At 39.4% G+C, this 14,186-nt stretch overlaps 1 protein-coding gene across 9 annotated transcripts in view; it reads right to left on the bottom strand.

The window, feature by feature from the left end:
- Window positions 1-14,186, bottom strand: part of LOC127427705 (voltage-dependent P/Q-type calcium channel subunit alpha-1A-like) — a 106,881-nt gene that overhangs the window by 55,553 nt on the left and 37,142 nt on the right. For all 9 annotated transcript variants that reach the window (XM_051675457.1, XM_051675462.1, XM_051675458.1 and 6 more), the window contains exons 23-27: window positions 6,413-6,512; window positions 6,147-6,307; window positions 2,923-3,063; window positions 2,139-2,340; window positions 1,698-1,862 (exon numbers count right to left, since the gene is read on the bottom strand). In XM_051675457.1, the coding sequence (XP_051531417.1) occupies window positions 1,698-1,862; window positions 2,139-2,340; window positions 2,923-3,063; window positions 6,147-6,307; window positions 6,413-6,512 (769 nt within the window). The remainder of the gene's footprint in view (window positions 1-1,697; window positions 1,863-2,138; window positions 2,341-2,922; window positions 3,064-6,146; window positions 6,308-6,412; window positions 6,513-14,186) is intronic.

The raw sequence follows: 14,186 nt of genomic DNA on the forward strand, positions 1-14,186 counted from the left end.
AGGAGGTTGCTAGGCGGTTGCTTAAGGTGTTTTGGGTGGTCACGAGGGCGTTGCAAGGTGGTTGCTAGGCAGTTGCTTAAGGTGTTTTGGGTGGTCGCGAGTGCGTTGCAAGGTGGTTGCTAGGGTGTCCTGGGTGTTTGCTAAGGCATTGCTAGGTGGATGTGTTCTAGGTGGTCATTGGGGTGTTGCTAAGTGGTTGCCAGGGGGGTTTTGGGTGGTCGCGAGGGTGTTGCTAGGTGGTTGCTAAGGTGTTCTGGGTGGTCACTTGGGCATTGCTAGGGTTTTCTGGGTGGTCGCTAGGGCATTGCTAGGTGATTGCTAGGGTGTTCTGGGCTGTCACTAGGGCATTGCTAGGTGGTTGCTAGGGTTTTCTGGGTAGTCGCTGGGGCATAGCCAGGTGGTTGCTAGGCCATTACAAGTGTTTCTTGGTGGTTGCTAGGGTATTGCTAGGTGGTTGCTAAGGAGTTCTTGGTGGTCGCTAAGGCATTGCTAGGTAGTTTCCACGGTGTTCTGAGTGGTCGCTAGGGCATTGCTAGATGGTAGCTAGGGTGTTCTGGGTGGTTGCTAAAATGTTGCTAGGTGATTGATTGTGTGTTCTGGGTGGTCGCTAAGGTGTTTCTAGGTGGTTGGTAGGCGTTTGCTTGGGTGTTCTGGGTGGTGACTAAGGTATTGCTAGGTGGTTGCTCGTGTGTTCTAGGTGTTCGATAGGGTGATGCTGGGTGGTTGCTAGGCGATTGCTGTGGTATTTTGGTGGTCGAGAGGGTGTTGTTAGGTGGCTGCAAGGGTGTTCTGGGTGGTCACTAGGGCATTGCTAGGTGGTTGCTAGGGTGTTCTAGGTGGTCGCTAAGGCATTGCTAGTTAGTTTCCAAAGTGTTCTGAGAGATCGCTAGGGCACTGCCAGACGGTAGCTAGGGTGTTCTGGGTGGTCACTAAAGCATTGCTAGGTGATTGCTAGTGTGTTCTAGGTGGTCGTTAAGGAGTTTCTAGGTGGTTGCTAGGCGGTTGCTAGGGTGTTCTGGGTGGTGACTAAGGCATTGCTAGGTGGTTGCTCATATGTTCTAGGTCTGTTCTGTTCCATTAATGTCACATATAGGATGTGTTTGAGTAATGTTTCATTGAGCGAGGTTTAATTCATCCGTGAAGTGGGGAAATGGATGGATTATTTGAAACAATTCTTTCTAGATTTTTCTTGAAAGAAAGAACGATAACTTTATTATCGTTATTGTTGACAAACATTTTTGTCAGTAATTTTGTAGATGAGATTAACATCTCCAGCCACTGTATTAACTTAAGATGATTTTACTTACCAAATATCATATATGTGAATTTCTTTAACCATGCATTTTGTTCATTATTATATATTTAAATAACCATTACATAAAAGTCCGCGTGTGATATTTTTGGTCTCTGATCTGCTAATTTAAATAATATTTTGTTTCTACCCATATATGCAGTTCCAATAACAATATTATATTAATAATGATATAAATAAGTATGTTTTATACCATTACATTTCCCTTGAAAATAATAAAGTAGAGTACATGTTATTGACCCATTTAATCATTACAAGTCCAGCTTTGAGCTCATAGCTATTTGGTGATCGAACCACAGCAGGGGACAGGGGCAGGGAATGAGTAGAACTTTCTCAGATTATGTGTTGGCTTGCTGATACATCTAGAAGAAGAAGAATGTCATACCTTCATCATTAGGACGATTGTGTTGAGCGCAATGAGAGCCATGATGCTGTACTCAAATGGAGGCGATACCACAAACCGCCACATTCGGTACTGAAAGCTTTGCTTGTTCTGGGGCATGTGGCGCGTTAGAGGTTTAGCATTTATAGCAAAATCAATACAGGCTCTCTGGAAGAAAAAGAGAAGCACAAAAAGCAATGAAAGAAGCAACTGATATCTCATGTTCCATTTTTGTTGCTGTGGAAAAATCAAAGTGAAAGTTGAACTATAGAAGGGTCGTGTCTCAAAAACCTAGCCATCTGACTTTCTGTCTAAAGCCAAAATGGGCAGCTGTCTAAATAAACAGTATCCTATTAAGTGCCCTTCATAGGCAGCAACTTAAACAACATTAACAACTACTCATTCGCATGTGAGTCAATGGTTTATGCACACTCATGCAAATACCTCATTCTTTTCAAGGCTGTAGTCCTCCATCATCTTGTCTCCTTGCTCCTGGAAGGTGATGATGATGAGAGCTACAAAGATGTTTACGAAGAAGAAGGGGAAGACAACGAAGTACACCACGTAAAAGATGGACATTTCCATCCGGTACCCCGGGCTCGGGCCCTGTTCCTCATATGTGGAGTCCACAGAATGTTTCAACACCCTGGATGAAGGAAGGAGGAAGAAGAAGAAGAGGAGATGAAACAAAAGGGATTTTTAAAACGTCTTTAAATGAACGTCAACCTTTGGGTTACCAGCACAGATCTTTAACCACTACACCATCAAAGACCACAGGTGTGTACGTGTTGGAGGGGGAGCGTATCTATGTTCCCAGGGTCCTATGTTCCCCAGATTTATATGGTACATACTGAACACATGAAAAAGGGTCCAACACGGACCCATATTGATGCATAACTCAGCCGAGTGAGGTCAGATTGGCCCCAAACTCGGGTCGATGGTAGTCCTGGTGGTCCCTAAGCGAATGATGGTGGTACATCTGGCCGGGCAGCTGCGGATGCGGCACCCCCGCATCCGAACGTCCAACACGGACCCGTATAGATGCGTAACTCGGCCGAGCGAGGTCGATCAGCCTCAATCAGCCGATGGTAGTCCTGGTGGTACCCGAGTGGTACCCCATCCGAGGCCGAATGTCCAACATGGACCCATACAGATCACATATCAATCTGGGGAACATAGGACCCTGGGAACATAGGAATGACCCCGTTGTAGGTGTGTGTTCACTCACTGTGGCCAGCCCTCTCCAGTGGACACAGTAAAGAGAGTGAGCAGGGCCCAAAGCACGTTGTCGTAGTGGAAATCGTACTTCTTCCACTCCCGCTTCTGTGACTTCACCTGGTTTTCATGCTCGTACACCAAATACTCGCCCCTGAAACACAAACACAAAGATTACGCATTAAAACTTCACAATAAGGATGTATTTGTTAACATTAGCTAGCAACATTAGTTAACATGAACAACAAATACTTTTTCAGCACTTATTAATCTTGGTAGATGTAAATTTTTAACATATAATAGTACATTTTTAACATTTAAAAGTTGCATTTGTGAACGTTAGTTTATGCTTTTTGAACTAACATGAATAAACAATGGACAACTGTTTATTAATAAATTAAAGTAATATTCCGGGTTCAATACAAGTTAAGCTCAGACAACAGCATTTTTTGATATTAGTGTGATTAAATCGCTTACTAACCTTTTTTGTGAAAAGTTATATACAATTTTACTGCATTGTTGCCATGACATAACGCTGTAAGCACTAAAACTCTAAAATGACGATTTAAACAACTTTACAAGTTTAATTTCTAATTTTAGATTTTTAGTGCTTACAGCGTTATGTTAAATTTTTTTTAATTCATTGAAATTTTAATTTCATTGCGTGTTTTTTTTTTTTTTTTTTTTTGCTGATTTATTAATTGTATTTGACAGATGAAAAACAAATGCTCTTTGTTATGGCCTTTCCCTTTCATTGTCTATGATTGGTTATTTCTGACATCAAATGCAAAAGCTGTCACTCTTTTAAGACCACTTAGACTTATCGAATCTTGCCCAATGTTTTTTTTTTTGCCTGTTCAGATGGCAAGTGGAGGAAACGTCACCAAGTGTTGTATCGCTCAGATAAAGGAAACCATTTTTATTACATCAGCAAAAATGTTTCTGGTCAAAAATGACAGAAGACCACAGGAGGGTTAAGTGCATTTGGACCGTGTCCATAAATTTACACAATTCTTTTAAAAGTAAGCTGTAAATGTTTTGTGACATGCATTTATCAACTTATGTTATTCTTTGTTGTTATATTATATAATAAGTGTACCCTTATTGTAGAGACTTTAACTTTGTTTTACACCAAAGCATTAAATTCTGGTGACTTTAAGGGAAGCATTTTTTTTAAATATTTTTTTGTATGTATAGCATTTTTGTAACTATTGGCTAAAGAATTTGTAAAAGAAGCTATTTAGACTAGTGTTAGAAATTAACTTTTGTATTAAGGGGAAACATTTGCCCCCTGGAGTTGTTTTTAGGGGCATTTTTTACCATTATGGTGGAATTGTTAGGACATATTTTTTTCTAGCCATACAAAATATGACAATATGACGTCATAGTGTCTCGTCAAATACTGCAAATTAATAAATTCCTTAAAGTACAAGTTAAAACTGAATAATCAGATAAGTGGTTACCTATAAATTTAAACGAACATCAAATAATTGCATGTGATATGTATATAATGGGTCTAGAATTGAAAAATTAATATATTCAATGTTACAAATAAGAAATAGAAATCATAAGTGGCATTTTTTTTTTTTTTTTTTGCCCCCACATTTTCTTTTTTTGGGAGGATTTTTTCCCTTTTTCTCCCAAAAAAAATGTTTCTCCCAAAAAAAATGCCCAATGCGCTCTAAGTCCTTGTGGTTGTGTAGTGACTTGCCTCAATCTGGGTGGTGGAGGATGAATCTCAGCTGCCTCCATGTCTGAGACCATCAACCCATGCATTTTATCATGTGGCTTGTTGAGCACATTACTGTGGAGACATAGCGCATGTGGAGGCTTCACGCCATCCACCGCAGCATCCATGCACAACTCACCATGTGACCCACTGAGAGCCAACCACATTATGGTGATCATGAGGAGGTTACCCTGTGTGACTCTATGCTCCCTAGGGACTGGGCCAATTTGATTGCTTAGGAGACCCAGCTGGAGTCACTCAACATGCCCTGGGATTTGAACTCATGACTCCAGGGGTGGTAGCCAGTGTATTTACCACTGAGCTACCCAGGCCGCCTGCCCCCACATCTTCAATGTCGGGGTCATTTTTGTCACCTTCAGTGGCATTTTTGTCCCGAGCCCTTGTTAATTTCTGACTCTGGTTCAGACCAAACACATTCTTGCACTAAAAAAATCCAAGATGCAGGGCAATGAATATGGCAGAATGCAGGCGTCTCGAGACATTTTTAACAGTTGAAGTTCTTTTACGGCGTCTAAAAACACAGCAAAATGCAGCAAAAAGACATTCGTCTAGCGCATGTTACAAGGACAGAGGACGCTTTATGAGGAGGCTTGAGCGAGGATTCACAGGTAGATAATGTGGAAATCTTTTGTGTCGAAGCACCTGACGCATGCATAAATTCTCCTTCACATCTGACACAATTCGTGTTTCACGGCAGTTTTAACAAATTGTAATTAATTGTCACATACTTCAGCAATGCATCTTAAATTATTAGGATTTATTCTTAATGTATCAATTAATGAAATTTGCGCAATACAAGCTGCATGAATAGTTGAAACCAAAAATGTTGTCATTATTTACTCACTCTCAAAAACGTATAGTCAAAGTGCTAAACCAAATACGGCGACAACATAGATAACACCAAACCTCACTGGTTCTTGCAACATGACTTCTTGACGTTTGGTCATTAGTCGCATTGAGAACCAGTGAGGTTTGGTGTCATCAGCGAAGCCACTATATTTGATTTCAGCGCTTTATCAGTGATTTGATTTGAGAGAGACTAATGATTACATTTCATGGTGGCGCGGTTCCTCACCTCAATCCGGGTGGCAGAGGACAAGTCTCAGTTGCCTCCGCTTCTGAGACCGTCAATCCGCGCATCTTATCACGTGGCTCGCTGTGCATGACACCGTGGAGACTCCGCATGTGGAGGCTCATGCTACTCTCCGCGATCCACGCACAACTTACCACACACCCCATTGAGAGCGAGAACCTCTAATCGCGACCTCGAGAAGGTTACCTCATGTGACTCTACCCTCCCTAGCAACCGGGCCAATTTGGTTGCTTAGGAGACCTGGCTGGAGTCACTCAGCATGCCCTGGATTCAAACTCGTGACTCCAGGGGTAGTAGTCAGCGTCATACTCGCTGAACTACCCAGGCCCCAGAATTTTCATTCTTGAACTTTTCCTTTAAGAACAAACATCAACTGTATCACAGGTCTCCTCACCTGCAGTCACGGGCGAACTCTTTGGACTCATCGGTGCAGTAAAAGAATCGCCCCTTAAAGAGCTGCACGGCCACCACGGCGAAGATGAACATGAACAGCATGTAGACAATGAGGATGTTTAACACGTTCTTCAGAGAGTTGACTACACAGTCAAATACAGCCTATGAGAGAGACAACACAGGAATTAGCAGAGTACACAACTTAGCAAACGGTGTTGGTAGCGTGTGTTCGAAGTCGTGTCGGTGTTTCTGCGGTTGTGACAGTACTTTTAGCTTGGGAAGACGTTTGATGGTTTTCAGAGGCCGAAGCACCCTTAGGACCCTCAGGGACTTGATGACGCTGATATCTTTCCCCTTACTGCTCCCCCTGTGGATTGGAGGCCAAACAATCAACATGCTGTGTGATGACAGGAAGAGTGAGCATTTCTTTCTTCATGACATTCACTTTAAGAGCTTCCTTTGTGCTCTAAATGCAGAAGATCTCCTTAAAATCACCATGCAACAGCTAATACAGCATTAATATTGTATTAAGACATTATACTGTAGACTACTTTGGTGTGGAATGTTTGTTAGTTTGTTGTTTTTCTTCAAGCATTTCTTCACAGGCTTTGAGATTCAGGATCCTCATGACCTTCTCTGGGCATTCCAAAAGCATAACACATTCAAGTAAGTATCGAAACTGTCAGGCATTTTCTGGTGCAATGCCCAGCCAAACCTCTTTCTTTCTTTTTGTTTTGTTTTGTTTAGCTGTGTTAGGGCAGACAGGGGAATGGAGGTCTGGGGATGGGTGGCTGTTTGTGCTAATTGTAGGAAACATGACGGAGGGTTCATTGAGATGCAGAAGGCTAGCTGACTTGAGTCCAACTCTATCTTGTCCCTAGAAGAACTTGAGGAAGCTCAAACCAGGAGACAAAGACAAGTTCAAAGGACATTTCATTGCATTCAAACCGATAAGGAAACAAAAGGAAACACTTCTTATTTTCTGCCAACAAAACACATTTGGATTTAACAAATGGTGGTCATTTTTAAAAATGTTTCACCCCATTGCCTACACTGGAAGCGACCGTTGATGCATCATGATGGACCAAAGGTTGTCTACGCTGAAAGAATCAAAGCTACAAATTCTCTCAGAATGTTCCCAAAATGGATCAGTCAGCTTGAGACAACTCTTTAGTGAATCAAAATAAAATCCAACTTCATTTTTATCAGGAATACAATGGTGGGTGTTTTTTTTAACTTCGGGTAATTTCTTCCCAGGGGTTGATTTTTATTAAAACTAAGAGATTTCAACTTTTGTCCTGTTGTTATATGAACTGATTCTTCTGAACTGAAACTGAATTGGAAACTTTTTACCAGGCCTTCATCATTTATTTTTGGTACTTTTTCCAAATGCGTTTAATGTATAGACTTTACAGTTTTAGTCTTGTCCCAGACCCAGACTTTCAATATTAAACTCTAAAAATCCATTATAAAAATACAGATTATTACATATTTGATCTATGATCATCTAAACAAAGAGTGAAATAAACATAATCCATTTCAATATGTATTGTGTGAAAATAAGTTTGAAAATTACGACTGCCCCACAGTTGTGGCGGCATTTCCAACACACCAAACAATTTTGATGCTAATAAAGTTTTTTCAAAAGTTTGTGTACTTGTTAACTGAGTTGCAAAAAGTGTCAGTGAAGAGCATGCTTGAGATGAAATATGAGACAAGTGATGTTTGAAGAATACACAGAAAAATCTATGTAAATATCACTTGTGAGCAGAATATTTTTATAGGCCATCATTTCCAAACAAGCTGTCATTTTGCCAAATTATGCATAAAAGTGTTTAAATATTTTTTTAATTGTGTGTATTTAGGATAAATACAATGTTAGCCAAGAAATCAGCCTTAGCCATGAGTAGCCATTTCATTTCAAAAACGTTAAAAATGTAATTTCCATCAGCGTCATTTCCAGCACAGAATACAAAATTTGAGATGTGTTGGAAATGACACTGTGGTGGGAATTTTCATGACTTTCAGAAGGAAAGAAAAAAAATTACGTAAATTTGTTGGAAATTATTAGTAGACAAATTAATCTTTACTCTCAAGAAATAGACAATGCTAAATGTGCCCAAAGTTAAAGAAACACCCAGGTATAAAAAATGACTTTGCATAGGAAAAATACATTATTTTTGTAAATAAAACTATTTCATTTTAAAGAGCCAGGGACAATAAAGTGGCTGGAGTAGTTCTGCAGTTAAAAATAGAAATTGGATGCGTGATCTAGTTTTGCCGCGTCACAATGCATTATGCACGTCCAGTGTAGACCTTCAGTGTTTGCCTTTAAGTCTGAATCCTTTTCAAACTATTTCATGTGATTGTGGCAGATTTTTAGGTTTCAACATGGGTACCAAAACACAAACAGAGGTGAACTCTTCAATCAAGCAGCCAGGATGGCTGTCTATAATTATGAACTTCCAGGCAAGTCCCAGCTGAAGACCGGCCAGTTCATGGCAGATTGATTGAGTCGGAGCGCTGGCAACGGTCCAAGTTACCTATAATCAATTACTCGCTCCTGACTGTGCTCTGAGAGAGAGGTGTGGACAATCTCAAGCAGTGCGCAAAAACTAGGCATTACAGTATGTGTGATTAGTTCTGTAACCGTTCAGAGGAGTTTACGTCCAAAGACGGACCTGTTAGAACCAATGTAAGTCACTGCAGAATACAACAGGCAGTGGAATGGACAGAACGAGAGCAGATGAGCAAAGAGGAAGGGAACAGGAGGAGGGATGGTAGGTAGGGGAAAAAGAAAGAAAGAGAGAGAAGCCATCGCGTGAGCTGGACGGTAGCCGTGCGACAATAAGGAGGGGAGACTTTACCGAGAGAGGCTCCTGTTGATCACCAGGGCGGAGACATAAGAGAGGGTCAGAGACAGACAGTGGAAGAGAGAAAGAGAGAAATACACACAGAAAACAAGAGAAGGAGACAGAAAAAGATACTGGGAGTGGCTAGGCAGAGGAAAGACATCAATATGACAGACAAACAGACAGAGAAAACGACCAAACCAAAAAAAACTCCAGCGAATGATTAAAACAGCCCTCCTGTTTAAACACACAATCAAATGTAGAAACACAGGCCAAGTCTCTTTATAAAGTCAAACGAAAGTAGGCCTAAATCATGTATAGTAATGCAGTACTTTTTGAGCCGTCTTGGTTCCGGAAGTATTTTTCCCATTCATTTTCTCCATAGGGATTTAAAAAAAATCCTTCATAAAAGAGTTGTAAGCCATGAAAGAAACCAAACAGCTCTGAGGTGAATCACAACATTACAAACTTTGATTTAAAGCAATCGGACAAAAAGGACTTAACGTCTTTCATGAGGGAATGAACTGCAGTCCCATGAAGCACTGCGAAAATGACAAAACTATTGATTTAAAGTTGTTGATTTTATATATAAAGAACAATATATTTTAATTTAATTGCAAAATATTCACATATTTACAATATACAAGTAGTTCAAGAGTGTATGATTGCATCATTCCCAGTGCATCATGGAAGTGTGCACTGAATTCACTATTAAACAGAATTTAAAAAATAAATAAAGTTGAAATAACGCGGACTGATGGCTCATGTATTAACAACGTCAGAGCTCACGGTAAGTCTGTCTTTAAAGGTTTATAAGTTATCTTTGAAAAATAATTCGCCTATGAAAAAAATGAATGGGATTTTTACATCCAGAACCCAACTGGTGCGCTCTATGATTGCCCAAAAAATTAAAACTGTCACCATTTATTGATCATTCATCAAAAACTTCTCTCAAATAATTGGCGCTCATGCACAGTATATTCAAATATGGCATGTCAAGACATGTAGTGATGATGTCAAAAGCCACTGGTTCTTGTGTGTCTCAAACAATCAGATGATATTTGTTCAGTATAATGTATATAATGAGTATTTGAACATCTGGGTAGGGTTGCACCAGCTGTGTGTAAGGGCTTACTTAAATTGAGATGTAAAGTTCAAACTAAGGGCTTGGTAACTACTAGTTAGCCAAGACTTAGCTAGTAGGTCGCATGATATGAGGTAACCCCCCCCCCCCCCCCCCCCCCCATAATCAAAACAAGCAAGTACAACCCCCCACCACCCCATTATTTATACCATGATCAATGGAAACATGTAAATGCTTCATGCTGCAACCCCCCCCAATTTTCAAGCCAAATCTACGCCCGTGCGTACACCTACAGTAAGTTTAATAGTGCAACACTCAACTATTTAGTAATGCGTAAAGTGTAAATTAGTGCCCATTTATGCTTTAACTAGTCTAAGTTGTAACTTACATGGCTGGTACAACCGGCTCCTGATCTTTCCACTATAAAACGGACCTATTTGTGGCTTACTTAGACTATAATTTTCTTTATCTGAATGTACCTGCATATTTTGCACTTCAGGGAAATGCATTGCTACAAAGTTAACAGGAATAAAACACACATACACAAGTGCACTCACACCTGGGTATTGAGTGAATAATTCGTGAACATACTTGGCAGCTGATGTCTCTACTCTGGGCATGTCCCCAATCAATAACTGAGGATAAAATAATAAGCTTATAAATAAATAAACGTGTCACACTTATGGATTAGGGACAACCCTCCACAGTGGGGGAGAATCCTCCCACTCCCATGCCAAGTCTCTGGGAGATCTGTATCAGCGCACTGTATTTCGAGCCGGAATGGAGGTGGAATCCATACCAAATTGCAGTGGAGCCAAAATGGCCGTCACACAGCAGTCGCCTCAAGGTGGCAGTGTGTCACAGTATTATGTGCAGAGTTAGCAGCACAAACAACCCTACAGCACTTATCTGGTGTCACACATGCTCCTCAGTTGTTTGTCCTAACTTCATTCTTCATTTCAAGAATGAAGGTGTTAAAGCATAATCATTTGTTGAGTCGTTTTGCACCAATCGTGAGATGATACGAAACTGGAAAACCTCCACCAAACCAAGGTATTCAGGGTAATCTGAGATGTGAGTGTCACAAGACTGTGCCTATATCCAGAACGCATTAGGCGGTGAAGAGAATCAGACTTCACCTTTCATTTCATGAGTATGTGTGTGTGAGAGAGAGAATGAGACAACAACTGACGAAGGACAGAAGATGAGTGTAAGTCAACAACATCAATTAATGAGAAGCAACTGGCATCCTGGAGTTCTTTTCTATTCTTCTTTACAGAGTGCAACAGTTTGGTTCCGAAAGAAAAATCTCAATAATTTTCTAAATAGAGAAACTGTTTTTTGATGATAACGTATAAACTAGGGCACGTTAATTCAGTGCAATTAATTGCATAAAAAAGCATTAAACAAATTAATGCAATTAATCATGTACCCAAACTGTAATAAGGAATATTCCTACCATTGGAGCTTTTTTTTATTTTATTGCCTTTTCAATGCTTTGCTTGTTTGCCACAAAAATATAATGCGTTTTAATTATCTTAATTATTATATTTATAATGTACATTATTTTCATAATTATTTAAATATAACTATTTATAATTATTTAATCATTATATATTGAATTATTGTTATTTGAGGGCTTTTCTAAGCAAATATGTATCTATGCGATTAATTGTGATTAATTCGATCAATTAATCGGCATATCATGCAATTCATTTTATTTAAAAATTTTAATCGATTGACTTAGTATAAACCTTTCAAGACAGACCTAGCATGAGCACTGAGGTTGTTAAGTGATGATTTGTTTTTGGTAACAGTTTACAAAGGTTGTATTCGTTAACATTAGTTAACATGAAACTAACAATGAACAATACCTTTACAGCATTTATTCATCTTGTTAAATGTAAATTTGGTAATACTTTACAATAAGGTTACATTAGTTAACATTAGATAATGCATGAGGAATCTTGAATTAACAACATTTAACAGCATTTCTTAATCTTTGTTGATATTAGTTAATAAAAATACAACTGTTCATTGTTAGTTCATAGTGCATTAACTTATGTTAATGAATGCAACATTATTGTAAAGCATTACCAAGTGTCGTGTGTTCGATAGTCAAATTCCCAGTGAAGAACTACATTTCCCATTCTCATAGCACACAAACGTAAATCATGGCAAAAGCGCTCAGCAACGAACAACCACTTCCATGAAGTCTCCCTTACAATCTCAAACGACTTACATATTTGTATATGAGTACAGGTCAGTAGTTTTATATTGTGCTGTTGTTTATAATTTGGATTACATAATTCACAATGATTCATGGGATTGAAGTTCATTTCCTAATTAGAGAATTTGAGTCTTGAACCTCTGTCTTTTTGTCCGATTTTCAAGTACTTTTTTTTGCTTCAAATCGAAGTCTGTAATGTTTGATTCACCTCGGAGCTGAAGAATATTCTGAAGAAAATTTAAGGGGAAACATATTTCTAGAACAAAGGTGGTTGAAAAAGTGGGTGGTCACTGTTGCACTTTATTACGTTACCACAACCGTATCCTTCTATCTCATGTTCTCTCTATCTCTCCACATCTCTTGTGGTCTCACTTTTTAACTCACTTTGTCAGACTCAACAAATGCAGGCCCGAATGATATATAGCTTGACAGCTGGAGTCTGTCCAAGCAGGCTAGTGTTGATGGAGGGAGAGGAGAAGAGGACTGGAAGGGTAAGGGTTGTTTTGAGGAATGAGAGACAAAAGAAAGAGACACAGGAAACAAGATACTGTAAGGTAGGGAAGAGTTCTTTAAGATGAGGTTCAGGGGAGAGGAATGAAAATTGGGCTTTACATGTGGAGTGATTTTTTACTCAGCAGGACTCAAAGCTATCAGCCCAGGTGTATGCATACAGTCTGATAGATTTCACTAAAAGCATTCAGCATACACAGTCATTCATATCAGCATACCTGTGTGCTTGATCTTCTCACTATTCAAGTAAGTGAACAGAAATTTGGTGCAGTTGTACACTCAGCTTGTATTATTCTCATATGTACATTGCTTTGGAAAAAGTGTCTCCTAAATGAATAGATTTACAGATTAAAAATATATAAATTTGAGGCAGATCAGTGATGTGTTTGCATGCTGATAGTTTGACTTATATATAATCGTGTCCACCTTCCTCAGGCCTATTGATTTGCATTTCCTTGGTAACCAACCAAGGGAGACTTGCTGGTTAAGCTAGTTAAAAAAACCTGGTAGATACACCAGCATACCAACAGCCCAAAAACCCACCATGCAGAACACAACATATTAGATGTCGACTGATTAACTGATTTGATTTAATCAGTCGAAACCTTGGTTATTTGCAAAAATCAAGGATGATAGCTCGTCAATATTTTTATCTTGGTTTTCTCAGTAATCAACATTACTACCACAAATGCTGTCGATTGGGCTTAAGGGTTAATACACCCAAAATGGAAAATTCTCTCATCATTTACTAACCCTCATGCCATCCCAGATGTGTATGACTTTCTTTCTTCTGCTGAACAAAAATGAAGATTTTTAGAAGAATATCTCAGCTCTGTTGGTCCATACAATGCAAGTGAATGGGTGCCAAAATTGTGAAGCTCCAAAATCCACATAAGGGCAACATAAAATTACTCCAGACAACTCTGGTGGTTAAATCCATGTCTTATGAAGCACTTTGATAAGTGTGGGTGAGAAACAGATCAATATTTAAGTACTTTTTTTTACTATAAATTCTCCTCCCTGCTCAGTCAATCTCCACTTTACTTTTGCTATCTCATTCTCCTTCTTGCATATCGCCCCCTATGGACTACTTGCACAACTGCTTCCGCGTTGTAAGTAGTGCGGCTCAGGCGTTTCCAGCCATTAATTTCTCAGATCAGCTCGAGCTGAATTAAAGCTCTGAAAACTAGTCTTCCACTGAATTTTGAAGAAGCTGCACACGGTAATGTTCACAATATTTCTTCTCCTATCTCTGAAAACATCCGTACTTTAAAATCCTCTTTCGAACACTCATTTTAAGTGGCGTTTCGGGAACAAGACAACTATGGCGCATGTAAACACATTTAACCGGAAACTAGCGGGCCG

This window comes from Myxocyprinus asiaticus, chromosome 37, assembly GCF_019703515.2.
Source record: "Myxocyprinus asiaticus isolate MX2 ecotype Aquarium Trade chromosome 37, UBuf_Myxa_2, whole genome shotgun sequence".
Taxonomy (NCBI): domain Eukaryota; kingdom Metazoa; phylum Chordata; class Actinopteri; order Cypriniformes; family Catostomidae; genus Myxocyprinus; species Myxocyprinus asiaticus.